Genomic DNA, 22183 nt, shown 5'->3' on the forward strand with positions numbered 1-22183 from the left:
TCCTCCTTAAAGTCCTTCCCCTTAACCAAGCCTCAGAGAACAGTACACCCAAAGCCTTCTATTCCAACACCCGTCTCCCCTGGAATGTCTCTGGGTTGGTGGAACTAGCACAGAGATTACTTTTATTTTCACAGAGGGCCATAAGACTACAGGAAATTGACTTTCAAAGAGGTGATTGTGATTAGATAAAATACAACATGTTCTATTAATCTGCTCTAACAACAATTTAAGAAGATATATATCCCAGTTTTATTTTATATTAATATTCTTTAAAAAAAAAAGAGATAAAAGAAAGAGGAGGTAGAGAAAGGCAATGATGAGAAAATGGGAAAAGCTAGAAGGTAGAAAGAAGAGGCGAGAAGATACAGACACAGTGATATAGAGACAGAAGTATTTATATATAGAAAGAAACAGGGAGAGAGTACAAGAGCAAGACAGAGAGGAACAAAGATCTCAATTATATGACAAATCTCAGAGAGTCATAAAACAGTGGAAGGTAATTGTCCACATTTATTTGACTATTTTCCCTCATTCGTCCATCCACCTATCCAGTTATTTGCTCAGAAGCATGTTTTATATCAAGTCCCTCACTGCAGCCCCACAGCCACAGTCTCTACCTTTAGAATGATGTCTCCGGGCAGTAGCCGGCCGTCTCTGGCAATCACCCCATCACGATAAATGTGTTGGATAATGATATGGACCAGTGGGGTTTCACTACCTCCCACCAGCCTAATGGAGAGGCTTTCACTGGGATCCACACGATTGATCTTGATGCTGGTAATTTCGCCATCTGGAATCAGGTGGTACAACCGTGGAAAGACTGAAATGGACAAAGAGGGTTTATTTCAGACACCCACCCAATGGACCTTTCCAACTACTCTTCTTCTTGCCAAACTTCGGTTTCAGCCAAACTAAACTATTCGTTGTTCCTCATACATGTTTTCCATTTTCCTGCCTCTGTGCCAATGTAAGTTTCTCTGCTTGGAATGTTTTTCATCCCGAGCAATTTTTCCTTCAAGGCCCTTCCAATTAAACTCTACCCTGATTCCTCCTTCCCTTGCTTGAAACGGCCCATTTCCTATAAAGGTTTCTAGCTATTTCTCATGGCACTCAACCCATTATTGTTTTTTTGTTTTGAGATAGGGTCTCACTCTGTTGACCAGGCTGGAGTACAGTGTTTCACTACAACTTCCACTTCCTGAGCTCAAGTGATCCTCCCACCTCAGCCTCCCAAGTTGCTAGGACTACAGGTACATGCCACCACTCCTGACTAATTTTTATATTTTTTTTATAGAGATGGAGTTTTGCAATGCTGCCCAGGCTGGTCTTAAACTCCTGAGCTCAGGTTATCCACCCACCTCAGCCTCCCTAACTGCTGGGATTACAGGTGTGAGTCACTGCGCCCAGCTTATACTCATTTCTTGTATACCTCATATGCCCATAATACCTGAGGGCATAACCTCTGGCTGTTCTGTGGTTCTCTACACATATCTCTGCATGCGGAGGCCTTCAGCTGAAGTTTATTGAATTAATGGAAATGAATGAACGGTTTTTAGTGGAACGAACTGCAGTTTTATCACTTGCTTATTGAGAGGTAAAAAACAGAACCAATTTGCCATTTTGCCCTCTCAGATCATTTTGAAAATTTATTCCTTAAAGACTCTGCTTTTCAGGCTTGGGGAATCATCAGTCCTTTCTACCAGACATTGTTGCCAACAAATGGAAGAGGACTGATTCGTGATCAAGAAGAGGCCAAGGTCTAGTTGGTTGCCTTGAGCGGTTCATCCCTGGTTTGCTGGAAATCACTGAATTCTGAGCAAGGAAATTCAAAGATCACAGGCTGGTGTTTTCAAACTTTCTCTCTTTATATATATATATATATATATATGTATATATATATATATATATATATGTGTGTGTGTGTGTGTGTATATATATATATATATATATATATATAGAGAGAGAGAGAGAGAGAGAGAGAGAGAGAGAGAGAGATATGGAGGCTTGCTCTGTTGCCAGGCTAGAGTGCAGTTGTGCGATCTTGGCTCAATGCAACCTCTGCCTCCCAGGTTCAAACCATTCTACTGCCTCAGCCTCTTGAGTAGTTGGGATTATAGGCATGTGCCACCATGCCCAGCTAATTTTTGTATTTTATTTTAGTAGAGACGGGATTTCACCATGTTGGCCAGGATGGTCTCGATCTCTTGACCTCATGATCCACCCGCCTCAGCCTTCTAAAGTGCTGGGATGACAGGCGTGAACCACTGCACCCGGCCCAAACTATTTTTTTTCTTTTTTTTTTCTTTTTTCTTTTTTTTTTTGAGACGGAGTTTCGCTCTTGTTACCCAGGCTGGAGTGCAATGGCGCGATCTCGGCTCACCGCAACCTCCGCCTCCTGGGCTCAAGCAATTCTCCCGTCTCGGCCTCCTGAGTAGCTGGGATTACAGGCACGCGCCACCATGCCCAGCTAATTTTTTGTATTTTTAGTAGAGACGGGGTTTCACTATGTTGACCAGGATGGTCTCGATCTCTTGACCTCGTGATCCACCCTCCTCGGCCTCCCAAAGTGCTGGGATTACAGGCTTGAGCCACCGCGCCCGGCCCCAAACTATTTTTTAATTGATGAATCTGCTTTTCCCATGATCTCTCTCCTAGCTCTCTTCTCATCTCTCATCCATTGTGATCACACAGAAAACAGCTGCTCTAATTGTCCTGCTGCTTGACAGTGAGAGTCAAACTCTACAAGTGAGGAAGTTTAAGGCTGAGAGAAGGGGAGACAAGTAACTGGCTGGACATCCCAAAGTTAGGTGGCCCTGAGAGCCAGCTCAGAGCCCAGAGCTCCTGAGACTGGGACTCTCTGCCAGGTTTTCCTGGAGCCAGGAGTTCACAGCCAGGCCAGAGCCCACAAGGGATTCTCTCTATGGACCTATGAGCCAGCAGAACTGGCTGGCACTGTTTTTCTTCACTTCAGTTTGAATAGAAGTGTTCAGAGGGGACACCAACAAGTGATGGGAACAAGCCATGCCCAGCTTGGTGGAAAAAGTGGCTCCTCCAAGTGGCTAGAGGCTAAAGTTTGAATGTGAAGGGCTGAGATGCTTCTGTCTTCTGTAGGTGCTGACGGCTGCCTTGCCCTAAGAGTCTCCTTTCGTTACGGCATCTGGAAAGATCTCACACGGCAGGCCTGCTTCTGGATAGTCTGCGCCTTGTGAGCATTTTCAAAACCCGTGATCTTAGTCCATTTTCCCTAATGAATTAGTGAGTACTCAACTCTCTAAGAACAATAAAGACTTAAAGCTATTTCTAAGTATTTGAGAGAAGGGTTAACAACATAGCTTAGTGGCCAGAGGAAACTCGAGATGTTGCAAATGTGTATCTTTAATCTCTATACTGATGGAACTGAAGTCACTGCGTAAGGCAGGAGTCGCTGGCTTCATCAGTAAGTTCCTGGTACTAACAGTACTTGGGTGATTGACTTCAATGAATGTTTAAACTACTTTGGTCATATTAAGTAGGCTATGCCGCAGGCACTTGCTAGAACATGTCTGGTATAACAAGGGAATGGAAAAAAAAATTCATTCTGAGCAAAGAAAGATTTGGAAATAATCACAAAAGTCAATTTTCCCTCCCTCATTCCCCCTCCCTTGTTACCTTCTTTTCCAACAGATACAAAACCACACTACCAAACCTAAACCTCTAGGGAAGGTTTGATTTGATAGCTTGAAAAGACATATCCATTCACACTTGTGAAGGATGTTAGAGCAATAGCCAATGAGATCCTAGTGACCTTAAAGAGAGAAAAAATTTTAAACTGCAAAGTTATGTTGTTTTCTTCCTGGAAAGAAAAGAATTTGCTCAGTATTATGTCCTCACTCAAGGACTAAATGATATAATAATCTTATTAGCTGAGAGTTTATTATAGGCTGACATTGATCTAAGGTATTTGAATGTATTTTTTGTTTAGCCTTCATAATAACCCTATGATATAGATTGTAATAATATGTTTTTTTTTTTTTCTTTTTGAGAGACAGGGTCTCACTCTGTCACCTAGGCTGGTGTGTAGCGGTACGACCTTGGCTCAATGCAGCCTTGACGTCATAGCTTCAGGCGACCTTCCCACCTCAGCCCAAGAAGCTGGGAGTACAGGTGTGTGCCACCATGTCCCACTGCATGCTTGCTTTCTTTTCTTTTCTTTTTTTTTTTGTAGAGATAGTCTCACTATGTTGCCCAGGCTGGTCTCAAACTCCTGGGCTCAAGGGATCCTCTCACCTTGACCCCCAAGTGCTAGGATTACACATGCGAGCCACCACGCCCAGAGTCTGTTCTGTTTCTTTAGATGAAGAAACACTGAAGCTTAGAGCAGTTAAGCAACCCAGCCAGGGCCACACAGTTGATAAACAGTGGCCCAGTCCCTTTACCAACATTAAAAAGATGGATAACTGTAGGTTGCTGGAAATTTTTGGCCATTTTTGAATGGCCATTTTTGAAAGCTTTGTTGCCTCATAATTTCTGTGAAGACATCGATACCAGCCTAGCTAAGTCTTAACACCTCACTCCATTCTGGAGTTACAGTTTCATGGTGTGTCTGAGGAAATCCAGTCTGTCCCATTCCAGCCCCACTACACATGGAACATGGCTGCTATCTTTGTCTTCTGGGAACATGGCTCCAATCCTCTACACAATGACTCTACACAAGGGCTCCCAGGTGTGTTCACTGCCCCCAAATCAAGTACAGACTCCTAAATAATAATCAGGACACACTATGATCTGACCTTCATGTCATCTCCTGTATTGGTCTGGAAAGAAAATGATGTGTTCTATATTATTTCCTCACTCAAGGACTAAAGAATATAATAATTATTAACTGAGAGTTTATCATACACTGGCATTGAGCTGAGCTACTTGAATGCATTTTCCAACACACAGTCAGCATCCCAATATCCATCCAAGTCATAAGCCACTTCTTAAACATGGATTACACTGTCCCCTATGGCCGCTGTGGTCATTAATGTACACTTCATTCTTCACAGTACACCATACCTCAGAGATATTGTGGGTTTGCTTCCAGACTGCTATAAGAAAGTGAGTCACATCAATTTTTTGGTTTCTCTGTGCTTATAAGAGTTATGTTTAGACTTTATTGTAGTCCAGTAAGTGTACAACAGGTTTTTAAAAATGTACATACCTTGATTTAAAAATACTTTATTGCTAAAACATGCTGCTTAGTGATCATCTGAGCCTTCAGCTAGTCGTAGCCTTTTTGCTGGTAGAGGGTCTTGCCTTGATGTTGATGGCTGCTGACTGATCACAGTGGTGGTTGCTGAAGGTTGGGAGTGGCTTTGGCAATTTTTAAGAATAAGACAAAAATGAAGTTTGCCACATCAACTGACACTCATGAAAGAGTTTTATGCACATTCTCTGTAGAATGCAGCGCTGATGATAGCATTTACCTTTCAGTAGAACTTCTTTCAAAATTGGAGTCAATCCTCTACTAACCTTGCTGCTGTTTTATCATCTATGTTTATGTAATGTTCTCAATCCTTTGTTGTTTCAACAACATTCACGGCATCTTCAGCAGGAGTAGTTTCCATCTCAAGAAACCACTTTCTTTGCTCATCCATAAGAGGCAATTCTACATTTGTTCAAGTTTTATTATGAGATTGCAACAATTTGGTCATATCTTTAAGCTCCACTTCTAATTCTAGTTCTCTTGATTTTTCCACCACATGTATGGTTACTTTTCTCCACTCAAGTCCTGAACCCCTCAAAGTCATCCATGAGAATTAGAATCATCTTCCTCCAAACTCCTGTTAAGGTTGATATTTTTGACCTCCTCCCATGTATCACGAATATTATCAGTGGTATCTAGAAGGGTGAATTCTTTCCAGCAGGTTTTCAATTTTCCTTGCTCAGATCCATCAGAGGAACCTATCTATGGCAGCTATAGCCTTTCAAAATCTATTTCTTAAATAATGAGACTTAAAAGTAGAAATTACTCTTTGATCCATGGTCTGAAGAATGAATATTGTGTTAGCAGACATGAAAACAACATTCCTCTTGTACATCTGCATTGAAGTACTTGGGTAACTAGGGTGCATTATCAATGAGCAGTAATATTTTGAAAGGAATCTTTCTTTCTGAGCAGTAGGCCTCAACAGTGGGCTTAAAATATTCAGTAAACCATGTTGTAAACAGAGGTGCTGCCATCCAGGCTTTGTTTTTCCATGGATAGAGCACAGGCAGAGTAGGTTTAGCACAACTCTTAAGGGCCCCAGGATTTTTGAAATGATAAATGGGCACTGGACTCCACTTTAAAGTCACCAGCTGCATTGGCACCGAACAAGAGAGCCAGCCTGTCCTTGGAAGCTTTGAAGCCAGGCATTGACTTCTCTCTAGTTAAGCAAGTCCCAGATGGCCTCTTCTCCCAATATAAGGCTGCATCATCTACACTGAAAATCTGTTGGCCAGGCATGGTGAGTCACACCTGTAATCTTAGCATTTGGGGAGGCTGAGGTAGGTGGATCACCTGAGGTCAGGAGTCCAAGACCAGCCTGACCAACATGGCGAAACCCTGTCTCTACTAAAAATACAAAAAAATTAGCCGTGGGTAATGGTGCATGCCTGTAATCCCAGCGTCTTGCTAGGCTGAGGCAGGAGAATCACTTGAACCCAGGAGGCAGAGGTTGCAGTGAGCTGAGATAGCACCACTGCACTCCAATCTGTGCAACACAGTGAGTGAGGCTCCATCTCAAAAAATATATATATATATTTTCTAAAAAAAAATTCTGTTTAGTGATGCCACCTTCAATGATCTTAATAAGATATTCTGGATAACTTGCTGCAGTTTCTACAATCAGCATTTGCTGCTTCATCTTGCACTTTTATGTTATGGAGATGGCTTCTTTCCTTAAACCTCATGAACCAACCTCTGCTAGCTTCCAAATTTTCTCCTGCAGCTTCCTCACCACTCTCCCCCTTCACAGAATTCAAGAGAGTTAGGTCTTTCCTCTGGATGAGGCTTTGGCTTAAGGGAATGTTGTGGCTAGTTTGTTCTTCTATCCAGTTCATTCAAACTTTCTCCCTATCAGCAATAAGGCTGTTCGCTTTGTGAGTAATGTGTTCACTGGAAGTAGCACTTTTAATTTCCTTCAAGAACTTTTCCTTTGCATTAATAACATGGCTGTTTGACACAAGAGGCCTAGCTTTCAGGCTGTCTTAGCTTTCAACATGCCTTCCTTACTAAGGTTCATTTCTAGCTTTGGTTATAGTGACAGACATGTGGCTCTTCCTTTCACGTGAATACTCAGAGGCCATTGTAGGGTTACTAATTGGCTTAATTTCAATACTGTTGTGTCTCAGGTAGGCCCAAGAAGAGAAAGATGGGAAAATGGCCAGGGAAGCAGTCAGAACACGCAATGCTCACTGATCTACAAGGACATGGTTCGGGGCATGCTAAAACAATTACAATAGTAACGCCAAAGCTCACTGATCACATATCACCATAATAGATATAAAAATAATGAAAAAAATCTCGAGATGCTGCAAGAATGACCAAAATGTGACACAGAGACATGAAGTGAGCACACGCTTTTGGAAAAATGATGCCAATAGGACTCGTTCAATACAGGGTTACCACGAACTTTCAATTCGTAAAAATAAAAACGAGGTATGCTTTGATTTTCTTTCAGTCTTGAATAAATTCCTTGATGCCGGAAACTACATTTTATATTCTTTATATAAAATGACAGCACATAGGCCAGTACCTTATATATAATAATCTCTTGTATAAAGGTTTCTGTAATAAATATGAAAATAAGTCTTATTCAAGATAACTTTTTTTTTTTCTTTTGAGATGGAGTTTCCCTCTGTCACCTAGGCCAGAGTGCAGCGGCACGATCTCAGCTAACTGCAGCCTCTGCCTCCCAGGTTCAAGTGATTCTCTCGCCTCAGCCTCCCGAGTATCTGGGATTACAGGTGCCTGCCACCATGCTCTGGCTAATTTTTGTATTTTTAGTAGAGACAGGTTTTCACCATGTTGGCCAGGCTAGTCTCGAACACCTGACCTCAGCTTATACTCCCCCCCTCAGCCTCCCAAAGTGCTGGGATTATAGGAGTGAACCACCACTCCCAGCCCAAGTAGTAGAGAACTTTACATGGAGTCTTTACATGGAATTGAGAAGTCTTTAATAAGAGGAAGAGACTGGTGGAAACGAAGTTATAATCCTTTCATTTAGCCATTGCACAGACACTTAGTGGACACTTATGTGCCAGACACTGTGCTAGGCCTTAAGAACAAAGACTCAGAAAAGGAATCCCTGCACTTTGAGGTATAGTTACATGAAATGTGATCATCGCTGATACAGATACTTTAAAAACACGTAAGAAGGGGGCTGAGGGATTCAGTGTGGTTTCTAGGAGGAGGCGAAGCCTCCACTAAACCTGGAAGCAGGAATGTGAATGTCAGCTGAAAGGAGAGTGGGAGTGCAGGCTGCACAACAGAAGGCAGGTGAGAGAAAGACATACAACTTTACTGGCCTGTAATAAGCCGAGAGCTGTTAGAGCAGCAGCGTGTACGTCCAGGGTGAGAGGCGATCATGAATCAGTATACGAGAAAAGGTCTTATAAGGCTGCTTGTGACTTTTGAGGGCATAATTCATACAGTGGTTTGGGCTCTGCCTCCCAACTCCCAAGAGTAGAGGGCAGTATAACCCAGGGGCTAAAATAGTCTCTGGAACCAGAGGACCCGAGGTAAAATGCTGGTTCTGCCATTTTCTACCTGGCTTCCTGGGCTGGTTACCTAATCCCTCTGGGTGTCCGTTTTCTTGTCTGCAAAATGGGAATGATAGTCCTATCCTCTTAACATTCTTGTCACATCTAAATAGCTTAAAAAAACAATTGAGCTCTTTCTGTATGCACATAGTGTTTTAAGCCATTACTACTACTTTAAAGTTCTAGCCGGGTGCGGTGGCTCAAGCCTGTAATCCCAGCACTTTGGGAGGCCAAGGCGGGTGGATCACGAGGTCGAGAGATCGAGACCATCCTGGTCAACAAGGTGAAACCCCGTCTCTACTAAAAATACAAAAAATTAGCTGGGCATGGTGGTGTGTGCCTGTAATCCCAGCTACTCAGGAGGCTGAGGCAGGAGAATTGCTTGAACCCAGGAGGCGGAGGTTGCGGTGAGCCGAGATCGTGCCATTGCACTCCAGCCTGGGTAACAAGAGTGAAACTCCGTCTCCAAAAAAAAATAAAAAATAAAAAAAATAAAGTTCTAACAGAAAATGAAAAGACAGGAATTTCCTCAGCTCCATTTATATTGGGGAAAACATGGGATCTAAGACTCAGTAGCTTCCTTTGCATGAATTCTACAGCCACGTTACCTAGATTCAAAGCTTAGCAAGGTAATTTGGAACAAACGAAGTAACCTCTCTGTGCCTCAAGTTTCCTCATCTGTAAAACAGCGTAAAATAGTAGCACTGGGCACAGTGGCTCATGCTTGTAATCCCAGCACTTTGAGAGGCTGAGGTGGGTGGATCACCTGAGGTCAGGAGTTTGAGACCAGCCTGGCCAACATGGCAAAACCATCTCTACTAAAAAATGCAAAGATGGCACAAAAGTAGTCATGAAAAAAAAAAAATACAAAGAATAGCTGGGCTTGGTGGCGGGTGCCTGTAATTTCACCTATTTGGGAGGCTGAGGGAGGAGGATCGCTTGAACCCAGGAGGCAGAGATTGCAGTGAGCAGAAATTGAGCCATTATACTCCAGCCTGGGTGACAAAAGCAAAACTCTGTCAAAAAAAAACAAAACAAAACAAAACAAAAAAACAACCAAAAGGACATAAAAGAACAGTAGCTAGCTCCGTAGGGTTGTTGTGAAGCTGAAATGAGGAAATGCATATAAAACACTCAGCACCACACCTCACATGTAGTTGAAAGAGTAAGAAGAGCAAATATATATTGCATTTATCACATGCCAGTCATTGTTTTAAACACTTTTCACTCATTAACTATAATTATTCTTCATATGCATAACACTAGCACCTGAAGGTAAGGGTTTCAATACTTTTTCTTCCATCTATGTAAAAAGATGATAATAATTTCTGTCTTAAGCTGCTTATGTGAGAAGCGGGCTAATCAAAATGAAAAATGTTGTATACTCTTGGGAAGAGAGAGGTCACAGAAGGTGGGCGGTGATCAGATTGCATCATCCCTGAAGTCACCCCAGAAGCCCAGCCCATATCCTTCCAGCCTTGTAAGGAGTTCATTTACCTTCAGGGGCAGTGGTGTTTTCCGAATTTTCCCTGCTCTGGTCAGCGTGGTTGGCAACTGTACTCCCGCTCTTTGTCCTTCGAAGAACACTCAAAGCTCGATTTATTTTTTTAAAAGATCTGCTTCTAATAGAGGATCTTTCAAAAGGCCGTGCTGAGGGAAAGAGAGGAACAGTAGTTATGATTTAATAGAAATCATCATTTACATACATATCTGATAAGATACATACAATAAAACATTAACAGTGACTACCTCTAGGGGGTAGGATTGTAGAATTTGCTTACCTGTATTTTCTAAGTTTTCTACAGTGAAATATGCAGGACTTGTTTAAAATCCTGCTTTTCTTTTTTGTTTCTGGGCTGAACTGAATACAATAGCACTTTTCTTGAGCAGTATGGCTGAGAAATTACTGACACTGCAGGAGCGACGAATCATTAGGTCTCATTTCAGCCCCTTTCACCAAGTCAGATTACACACAGTTTTAATGATCGGAGGTACTTGTGGTTCATTTCACTTTGGAGAATTGGACATTGACTTCCTGCCAAAACTACCAGAACGATTTCCCCTTAAAAAAACATTTCTAGAACTTTCCACAGTAAGTATCCCACAGAGGGCAATCCCAAGCCAAGGAGCCCATTCCTGGACAACCACCCATTTGACTCACCCCTAGTTCGGTTGCTCCGGCCAGAGTCCACTGGGCTGATTGCTGGCTGACTGTCCTCTGCCGTGGACACGTAGGCAGGGTTGTCTAGGCCAGGCTCGTCTGTCATTAAGGGGATGGTGGCAGCTGGAGAAACCTCCGGGAAGGGAGCCGTGGCCGTGAGGCTTGCACAGCCGTCTGGACAGCCATCTTGCGAGCGTCTCTTCCTGTCTTTGGTCAGGCCGTAGTGGGAAGCACCTTTACAGCTGTAACAAAACCAGTGGGGAGGTGAGGTGGAGCTTTGGCTCTGCTGCCACGGCTCGGTCAGACCTCTTCAAATACCATCGATGAATGTAAAATAGGCTTGTTGGATATGGAATCTGATTTGCCTGCCCCTGTCTCCTCTCTTCCCTTTCACAAGTTGGTACTTAACACGCATTTGCCAACCAAGTGAATTCACAATTTGAGATTTTGTAAAAGATGCCCACTGTATTCTCTTAAAGCAATCTCAACATTAGCTACTGGAAGGCAAATGTATTCAAGTCACCGTGGTGTCTACATGACCAGCGCTTGAAGTTGGCGATGTTCAACTGTTTGGTAATTCCTGCTTGCTGGTGTTTATTTTGACCCTGAAAGCCCTTAGTCACACTCTCACTCCTTTCTTTTGGATTTCATTCCCACAGCACTACATAAATATGAATCTCCTCCCAGATTCCATATTTAACTGTCCACGGAAACACAGTGGCCCTCGCCACAAAGCCACAGGAGTCAGTTCAGCACTGCTCTCCTCTGGCAGCAGCGTGGTGGCTTCCATTCTCTTTCTCTGGGCTGGCCTGGGAGGGCCTCTCTGGCGCTGGGAGCTCCCGTGACCTGAAAAGTGTCATTCATTGCTATGTTGTCTAGCACTAAGAGAGTAAAACAGCTTGTGCGGTTTTTAGCAAAAACATATTTGACTCTACCCATTCACTGTTCATGTTATAAAAAAAAAAAAAAAAAATCCAAAAAACCCCCAAAAAACAAACTTTGTGAGAAAGGCAAGTTATTGGTGCAATAGAGAGAAGTTGAAAAAGAACAATTCTTGAGGTTCGGAAGACCAAGGCTTGAGCTCAGCTACGTCCATATTTTGCCTTGAACATGAACACTGTCACTGGGCAAGTCATTTTGGTGCACAGGCTAGGTTTTGGTCAGGAGACGGTGATTTAACTATCTCACTGCACTGTGGTGGGGGCAGCTACAGGTAGTCGCTTTGGTTCCCATGGTTGTGAAGGCAAAAATCATACCATGAGCCCCTTAAAGAAGTGTCCATTTCCATATGAGGGATGTGTTAATTATAAATTCTTATCAATTCATTAGGCAAAACCCTGTATGATTGAGCTATTTTAAATAACCCTTTGAGATCCTACTTGAGGGATGCTTCATGTTTTTCAAAATAGATGAAATCAAAGGTCAGTCTACACTGCAGACTCTACAGTGATATGCTCACATGATTTGTACTGCCCGTAAAATCAAAGAAATGGCAGGATGGAAGGTCCTACTATCTAGATCCAAATCCTTGCTCTGATATTTACGTAGCTGGGTGACGTGGGGACATTTTATTTACTTGGCTAAACTTCCCAATTTGCATATGCTTTCTGGATTGCTGGAGGTTTGATCAACATTAGGTCTTACCAAGAATGTAGTGCTTTTTGTCAAAAGTACTAGAATGCAAATTCATTAACGTCGTCATGACTACAGACTACAATCAGATCTGATGAGATTGTAGCTATTTCTCAGACATGTCAAAGCATGAAAAGAGCATCTTAGTCTAAGTCCATCTTAGACTATTTACTATTTCATCCATCCAAAGATGCTCTTTTCAGCCTTTAACATGTCTGAGATCAGGATGCATGTGTGATTGATGGGGTTGCATGGTTTCTGTTGCCAGGCAGCAGTCATGATGCAGATGTCACCGTCCCAGCATGGCACACCCTGTGGTATATGCACCTCTTGTCGCTTCCACTGAGTCACCTACATGCTTGGTATTACACCAGCGAGTTTAACTGCCATTTAAATGTTTTAGAAAAGATTACCTCATGATTCAGTACTAGAATGAAAAATTATAGAAAGCCTCAGAAACAGAGCAATTGGATATCGATGAAGCACATATTCACTGTTGGAAGCAGAATCACAATTCCTATTTTCTTGCAAAGGGACAAGCAAATGTTTTATTTGCTTAGAAAGATACCCCTAAGGGGATACAAAGCGGTGTTACATTTTGTTCTTGAGAACACTCCAAAAGGATTGCCTATTTCATGCCAAGCAACACAACCCAGGGCAGGAGCTGCCACCAAATACATTTGAATGGATTTCAAAGCCCCAAGAGTCTGGTGTGACCAAGATACGCCTCATGGGGATATCTCTGGTGTTTGGGGATTATTTAACTGATGGGACATTTTTAAATGTCCTCTTCTTTGCTGGTATATAAAACATGCTATCTCTTATAATCAGTGGCATCTTAGATTAGATGAAATATGATTTTAATACCAGCAGAAAAGGAGTCTGGTTATACAACTCTGTGTCCTCATCTTCTAGATGAGAAAACAGGCTGCTAGTGCTTGTCCTCAGCTGGAGGAGTTCAAACTCCTTGCCTGAATTCGTGAGGTTTTACTGCACTGAATAGCTGCGTTGGCTTGGAAGTGTTTTGCTTAAAATAGCAAAGGGGTTGATCTGGGAAACTCAGATTGGTGAAGCACTGTGTGACGGAAAAAATAAAAGCCAACTTGCACTTTAGCAGCTCCAAAGTCACGAACACATGAATGAAACACTTCCAGGCAGGCCGGCAGTATTTGGTTAGCAGTGCTTGGAAAGGAAGTTCCTAGCTGGTCCGCAAACTGTTTCTGAGGAGGCAGCAGTGCCCTTGACCATGTGCCCTGCCAGAGTAGGAAGGTTATTTTCCAGCTGGACAAATGGCTGGCAAAGGCACAAACCATGGTTTTATTGGGGGAACACAACATATCCTAATAAAAGAAAGTGACACCTTCCTCTGCTGCCCCATCAATGAAGAGGATTACGGTCTTTTTAAAATATCTGAATCCCAAGATTACGCCATAAAGAAATCATTACACTTTCAGGCCGGGCGCGGTGGCTCAAGCCTGTAATCCCAGCACTTTGGGAGGCCGAGGTGGGTGGATCACAAGGTCAAGAGATCGAGACCATCCTGGTCAACATGGTGAAACCCCGTTTCTACTAAAGATACAAAAAAAAAAAAAAAAAAAAAAAAGAAAAAGAAAAGAAATCATTACACTTTCAAATTCTTGGAGTTCTAAAGATAAGTTTTTGAGTCCAGGAAAGGAAAACTTCATAAGGTAGGTAAGTAGCTTTTCCTTTGGTCTCATATCACAGCTGTTCTTACAAGAGCTGGGGAGGGCGCAGAGAATTGTTTTACATATTCAGACTCATATGCTTTGCGTAATAAAGGTTCTTCTGATACACCTCATACTTGTGTAATGTTAGCTTTCTCCAGCCTCTTGGCTTAGCCTGAGCCCGAGACAGAGTGATCTATGAAGGTAGCAGCTTGGACTTACTAATTATCGTTTTGTGGTGACTGATACTGGTGCAGCCTGATTTACAAGCATGAAAGAGGGAAGAAGTGGTGGAAGAGCTGATAAGCATTGGCCAGGACAGGAACATATGGTGAATCCTGGGTTGTGTTCAAAGCAAGCAGGATTTATGCTTCCCTTCAGTTACTCTGAGCACAAAGTACTCTCAGGTGGTGATGGGCAATGGCCATGAACTTGAAGGATGAACATAAGGAACACAAAAACCACTTTTCGACCAAACCACAAACTTTGGATGTGCTGTCCATTCAAATGAGTAACTCTGAAAAATCAGTTTTCTTGGGAGATCCTGAACTAAAAAGGAGGTAAATCTGTCTTAGAAGAAGAACACTAATACTCAATGCCAGAATTTTTGTCTCTTTTAGGGTTGGAGTGGGGATAAGATGAGAAAATGAATCTCCTTCCTGCAAAACTTCTAAGCCTGAGTTCACTGCTAATGAGAGTTGGAGATGAGACACAGGAGGGACCCCAGACGTAATGCACAGAAGTTCTGATAGGGTATCCTCTGCAGACGTCACCCAATGGGGCAGTATGAGCTGGGTTCCCGTGAAGAGTTCCTTTCTGATGTTGAACTTATCCACTTGGAATAAGAGTTGTTCACAAAGTGAGCCTCAATACTCATCATCATCGTTCAGCTATACAACCTTCCTTTGATCTCTCCAGCTTTCTGTAAATTCTTTCTCTCGGTTCACTTCTGCATTAGCAAACATTGCGTCAACTCTCACTTTGGGTTCATTAATTGCCCAGTACGATCTGACTTCAAACAAGAGCTTGCAAACTCATATGCTCAGCAGGTGAAGAAACAAGGGAAGGAAGGCCATTGGGGACCATGGTGAGCTGTGCTGCTCGACTTAAAAACACAGTGGCTGCCCCACCCTTCCCTGTTAAAAAGGCTGGCCCAGTGTTGCTGGAGTACCTTGGAAGCAAAAATCTAGTTTTCAGTGTAAAACCTCTCAATTTGTTAAATGGTAGCAACACGTTCGAAAATCTTAAAAACACTGTGTGGTCCAAACGAAACACATCTGCAAGCCAGCTCTAGCTCCAGAGATGGCACATTCCAATCTCTGGTAATAAAAAAAACTGCCAATACGAGTAGATGGGACCCATTTTTCTTTTTTCTTTTTTTTTGAAATGGAGTTTCGCTCTTGTTACCCAGGCTGGAGTGCAATGGCGCGATCTCGGCTCACCGCAGCCTCCGTCTCCTGGGTCCAGGCAATTCTCCTGCCTCAGCCTCCTGAGTAGCTGGGATTACAGGCACGCTCCACCATGCCCAGCTAATTTTTTGTATTTTTAGTAGAGACGGGGTTTCACCATGTTGACCAGGATGGTCTCGATTTCTTGACCTCGTGATCCACCTGCCTCGGCCTCCCAAAGTGCTGGGATTACAGGTGTGAGCCACCGCGCCCGGCCGTTTTTCTTTATTCAGTCCTCCAGAAAGCAACATTACCCTCCTGTTCCTCCAATCTTTCTCCCTCCCCACTGTTTGTGTGTATGCATCTGTGTGTATGTATGTCTGTGTATGTGCATGCATGCAGAGGGGAGATGACCCCTAAAGGGGACTTTCCTATAATTATTTGCCCTGGCCCCATTTCTGATCCAAGTCCAAAAATGAGACCAATGTTTCAACTGTATTTCTTTCACTCATGAGAGCACTAATAGCTGGCCCATAGCTATTATTTAATGAGAAAGGGAGACACTCAGCCCTAATGAATGTATTCTTTCTTTCAGGCAGAGAGAATCAAGATTAGGGGTCTCTGTAGGGAAGTGAGTCTTCTTGCCAACAGCTGGATTTTAGGCATTTTCTGCTCCACTGAATAGGATGAATGATTCTGAACCTTTGCTCCAGGTGGGGTTCCTGGGGCCAGGCTGGGAAACTATGCCGCCAGAAAGGAGATGGTCACTGGGAGACTGTACTGGGCTCTCCCTGAGCACTCAGATGAACCTCGAGGCTGAGTATGGACCTTGGTAATGTGTGCTCAGCTCCCAGCTCCATCTCCATGGCCAAACCCTGGCACTGGTCCTCCGGATGCCACATCTCCATGGCTTTGCAATGAACCCTGGCCTATCCCTCTGCCCTTGGTCTAGCCCTCCAGCCTCTACCCCACTGCATCTTAACGACATCAACAATTTTTTTTTTTTTAACTCAAAAACTGCCCAAGGAAATGTTCTCATCCCTTCAGGATCAAGTCCCAACTCTATATACTGACATTCCAGGCCTTCCCTGATCCATATTATCAATTACGGTCTCCTGCCTACAAATCTGGCAGCCCAGCAGGCAGTCTGGCAGAAGACAGCTCATATCTGTTGATCTTTTTAAATGTATGTTTTATGGGATGTGGTTTCATTTAAGCTTCCCACTTGTCCTATGTGTAATACCACCTCACTTCACAGATGAAGATATGGACACTAGAAGGGAGAAATGCCTTCTCTGAGTTCAGAGTGGAGCTAGACTCTGAAGCCAGGCTGTGTGGGTTCCATGCTTTCTCCCCTTACCTGGCTTCCCCTGATCCCTAGACTCATATCAAACTGCCCATTCCATGTCATCACTCAGATGTCTAATGGGCAGATCAAACTTAACACTTTCATCCTCCCTGCCAAACCAGCTCTTCCTGCATCTCCCTGTGTTATTAAATAGCACCTTATCTGTCATTCAGGCCAAAAACCTCAGACCCATCCTTGATTTCTTTCTCTGGATACCCCAAACACAATCAAGCATGAAATATTCAGAATCCAACTAGTTTTCATCACTGCCACCGCCAGCACACTGGTCCAAGACACCACCAGTGCCTGGATTATCCCAACAGCTTCCCAAGAAAGCGGGGTCCCGCTTCCACACTTTCGTTGTCTGCTCATCTATTCTCAACAGAGCAGCCACGGTGATCTTTTCATAATGGCTCTCCATTTTACTAAAGCACGAGGTCCTTACAACGGTCTACATGACCCTATATTTTGTCTGTTGTGACTTCTGACTTCCGCTCCATCCCTCGCTCATACAGCCCCCCTGCTAGTCCTCAAACTTGCCCACCATGTTCCTACATCTCAGGGCCTCTGCACTTTGCTGCTGCCTCAGATGCTCAGACATACCGTCCCCAGATTCCCACCCAGTTTGCTCCTGCAGCTCCTTCAGGCCTCTTATTAACATCCGTCGTCTCTTACCACCTGACACAAACAGCGGCTTCTCTTCTGGCACATCCTATCCCTGCTTATTTTCTCTCAATGGAATGCAAGCTCCACACGGCAGGAATTTAGTTTCTGCTTTGTTAATTGTTTTATCTCTGGTGCCAGAGACAATGACCGGCATATAGAAGGTGCTCAATATATGACTTTTAAATGAAGAAACGACTTTTGCTGATGAAAGAGCATGTTCCTGAACCATGGGGTTGTATTAGTCCACCTTTACACTGCTGATGAAGACATACTCAAGACTGGGTAATTCATAAAGAAAAAGAGGTTTAACGGACTCACTGTTCCACCTGGCTGGGGAGGCCTCCAGTCATGGCAGAAGGCAAGGAGGAGCAGTCACTTTCACCCGGCAGCAAGCAAGCGGGCTTGTGCAGGGGAACTCCCCTTTGTAAAACCAGCAGGGCTCGTGAGACTTATTCACTACCATGAGGACGGCATGGGGGAACCGCCCCCTTAATTCAGTTATCTCCCTCTGGGTCCCTCCCATGACATGTGGGAATTACGGGAGCTACATTCAAGATGAGATTTGGGTGAGGACACAGTGAAACCATATCAGGGGTGAAATATCTAAAGCTACCATTCAAGATGAGATTTGGGTGAGGACACAGTGAAACCATATCAGGGGTGAAATATCTAAAGCTACCATTCAAGGTGAGATTTGGGTGAGGACACAGTGAAACCATATCAGGGGTGAAATATCTAAAGCTACCATTCAAGGAGAGATTTGGGTGAGCACACAGTGAAACCATATCAGGGGTGAAATATCTAAAGCTACCATTCAAGGTGAGATTTGGGCGAGGACACAGTGAAACCATATCAGGGGTGAAATATCTAAATTGGCTATCTATACTAATCAAGTCATCTGTGTTTCTGCCCAGAAGAAGTACTCCCCGCTTGGACTATATGGTCTCCGTGCAAAGACTGCACCACATCATTTTCAAGTTAAGGGCTCTGAACCATGAACAAGACATAGAACTACCCATGTTTAATGAGTTCTGGGATATTGACTTCAAGAGAACAGTTAGCTGACCAATTAAGCTAAACATTTTAATTTTAAAAATTATTTAATTGAGGGGCAATATTTTAAAGCCTAAATACCGCATCCAAATAACACACTTAATCAATCTAAATGCAAATGCAGCAATATTTACTGTACCAGAAACCATGATTCAAGGCTATTTCACACAGAGATGGGAATTAACTCCTTGGGGAAAAAAAGTCTAGTTCCACAATCATGCTAATAGAACCAAATTTTGAAAACATAGGCTCTCTCTCTCTCTCTCTCTCTAGGACTGAGATGGCTTCCTCGCACTGGTGCCTGGGAAATGTTGGCTCATTTACGGCCACTGATCAAGACACGTCAGCTCTGCCTTGGCTAACTGGTTAGCTGTGGGCAAGCTGTGGCCACAGACCTATATAGTAAACATTTCTTGAATTGATCTGAGCCATTGTCACCCTTCTGGTGTTCTGTTGATTGAAATTACCGCATTGGGAATTGTGGGATTCACGCGCACAGCCCTGACAATGCGTAATTACTTGTGGTCAATTGTGATACCAATGCTAGTCTCTTTTTTCTTCTAGCAAGCTCATGATTTCCCTTGCCATTTTCCTGCACTTCAATTTAAGACCAAACAAAACAAAACAAAACAAAACAAAACAAAACAAAAATGGGAAGGAAAGACTAACTTAAGAAATTGATCTTTTTTTCATGTATTTCCTTGGTAATTTTGATGATTCTACTTGCTGAGTTTAAGACGCATCATGCACGTCATAAAACTAATGGATAATGACTATAACCTTCCTTGGATGGGTTATGTTATGCCGCTAAAGTGGGTTTTTAATCATCATATTAAAATACATTTTTCAATGAACACTCATGGGAAGGTCTCCTAAGAAAGATGGCACAGCACAGCGGAAAAAGCATGGGCTTTCAATTTTTAAGCATCTGGATGTGAACTCTAGGTCTGCCTTTTGGGAGGGCCTCCTCAGAAGGCAGTTCTACCGGCTCTGCAATTTTGGACAAGTTCCTTAATTCCTCTGAGCCTCGTTTCTCATACGTAAAATAGGCACAGCGTTTATTTACCATGAGGTTGAAAGATTCACACACAAGGCTGGGTGTGAGCTCACGCTTATAATCCCAGAGCTTTGAGAGGCTGGGGTGGAAGGATCACTTGAGGCCAGGAGTTAAGAGAACCATAGCAGGACCCATATTCTACAAAACAATTTTAAAAATTAGCGCTGGGCATGATGGTGCATGCGTGTAGTGTCAGCTACTCAGGAGACAGAGGCAGGAGGATTGCTTGAGCCAAGAAGTTCAAGCCTGCAGTGAGCCATGATCAGGCCACCGCACTCCAGCCTGGGCAACAGAGCAACACCCTATCCATCTCTTTTAAAACAAGAATCATGCAAAATGCCCGACAGTACCTGGATAATACAGTACAATTCAGTAACCAGTAACTAGCATAATTATTATGTAACATCAAGGCACAATGTTAGACACTGTTGATGCAAAGAAAACTACTTGGGACATGAAAACAGAAACACCTCCATGCCACATTATCAGAGAGAGGGAGAGAGAGACGGAGGTACAAGCCAAGTGTCAGGAGAACTCAGAGGAAGGGGCTGCTAATTCTGCTTGGGGTAATTGGAGAAGACTTCTCAGAAGGGTGAAATCTGAGCCGAGTCTAGAAAAATGAGTGACGCTGCTTTAGCAGACGAGGTGTGAATGCTATATTCAAAAGCTCCAAGGATGCAGGCACCTTGAATGGTAGATTCAGTTCAGGTTTTGTCCCACGTGACGCAGAAAGGGGAAAGAACAGAGCTGAAGTGAGATGCAAGAGGAAGAGCACGTGGGTGGTGGTGCTGGGGATGAAACCCAGGACACCTGATGACCAGTCTATCTACCTATTTCTGGGGTTCAGTAAGCCTAAACCATGCCCATGGTGGTAGGAGGCAAGTGGGCACTGCCAGGTCAGGAGACGGGAAGAGGGTTCATGAGGGGGAAGTTGACAACAAAGGGCTCAAAGTCAGCTCCTTGCAGAGACTCCCTGGCCATCAGTCCAAAGTGGACTGCCACCCCTGCCTGCCAGTCACCCTCTTTGGAAATGATATCGTTGGTTTCCTCCCAATATAGATAGCTTCCATGGGAGTAAACATCCTGCTTTTCTTGCTCGCTGCGAAATCCTTAGCACCATGCAAAGAGCACTGGTGGACAGGGTCTTGGGGCGGGGTTGGGTGTGCTGAAGGAGTTGCTGAGATTCTGAAAGCAGCTAATGGTTTCCTTGTTCCTTTTATTAGAGTCTGTTTATGCTTTTGATTGTGTCAGCCCAGATGTTTTAATAGTTACAGGCCACCTTGATCTTTTTTTTTTGAAAGAAGGCAGATACATATTTTAAATACACGATAACTAATTATTTCATGAGTCCTTTAATGAAAAGCGCTAGAAGTCTTTATTGAGTGAGATAAAAATAAATGCACCAGTCAGCACCTTCCAAAATAGTTCCACTTGCACTCCCTTAGCCCACCCTTGAATGGGTCCCATCCCTGCTAATTAAGTCCTGTTCATGCTACTTGGAGGACACTCAACTAACAAAACACAACTTCTATTCATGGGGATTCCTCCAGTCCTCAGGCATCCTGGTCCTGAGCACAGAACTCCTGTAAGGAACTTTCCGAGTTCAGTTTGGGTCATTACGTTCTACATGTCACTCACCATACCTGCATCTTCTTAAATAATAGCTCTTTGGTCTAAAGACATTAGGCAAAGTCATTCTTCCTTGTTTGGATACTTTTTCTTCTCCTCTACGTTAAAACCCATGTTGCGTGGCTTTGAATTATATGGCCACTCACATAGCTACCAGAAACTGTACATGGAGAAAAGTCACGAGCATTTTTTGTGTAGTCAGAGGTGAATTGAACGTCAGTTCAGAAGTAAAAGAGCTCATCAGCTGGGCCAGCCCACCATCTGGCAGTCAGTGTATATCCCGAGTATGAATTTGAGCCTGAATGGACCTTGCCTGAGGACGGATGGATTTCTGACATCATTTACCACCAACCACATGTGGCTTCCCCTCATTAGGCCTTTCTTCTGCCTCCAAACTGCTGGGAAAATGTCCCTAGTCCTTCCAACCACCCCTGTTTCACTTGTTAATGAACACCAAACAGGGAAAATTCAAAACAAGCTGGAAAGTGATGTGAAAATGCAGGCCACCATCATGGGCACCTGGAACCCATCTTGGCTTGTCAGGATGGGGCCAGGAGAGACATGATGTGTCCTCAAGGTAGAGTCTGCTCAGGTGACAAAAGGTTCAGTGCCAACCTAAGCAAGCACACTGACTCAGTTTACCAAAGATGCTGACATGTTCCTATGGCATGGATCTCCCGGTGCTGAGCAGGTATGAAACACACTGGCCACTCTGCAGAGTGTCAATTTCGGGGTGGGAAGGAGGCAGGGAAGAAGCGGACATTCTCCCACTTAACATGAATGGCTCTCCTTTTCTGC

At 43.6% G+C, this 22183-nt stretch overlaps 1 protein-coding gene across 3 annotated transcripts in view; it reads right to left on the bottom strand.

Annotated features, from left to right (window-relative positions):
• Positions 1 to 22183, bottom strand: part of LNX1 (ligand of numb-protein X 1) — a 190468-nt gene that overhangs the window by 38878 nt on the left and 129407 nt on the right. For all 3 annotated transcript variants that reach the window (XM_003933620.4, XM_010344158.3, XM_003933619.4), the window contains 3 exons: positions 10928 to 11169; positions 10264 to 10416; positions 618 to 820 (listed from right to left, as the gene is read on the bottom strand). In XM_003933620.4, coding sequence (XP_003933669.1) covers positions 618 to 820; positions 10264 to 10416; positions 10928 to 11169 — 598 coding nt within the window. The remainder of the gene's footprint in view (positions 1 to 617; positions 821 to 10263; positions 10417 to 10927; positions 11170 to 22183) is intronic.

This window comes from Saimiri boliviensis, chromosome 3, assembly GCF_048565385.1.
Source record: "Saimiri boliviensis isolate mSaiBol1 chromosome 3, mSaiBol1.pri, whole genome shotgun sequence".
Lineage (NCBI taxonomy): Eukaryota > Metazoa > Chordata > Mammalia > Primates > Cebidae > Saimiri > Saimiri boliviensis.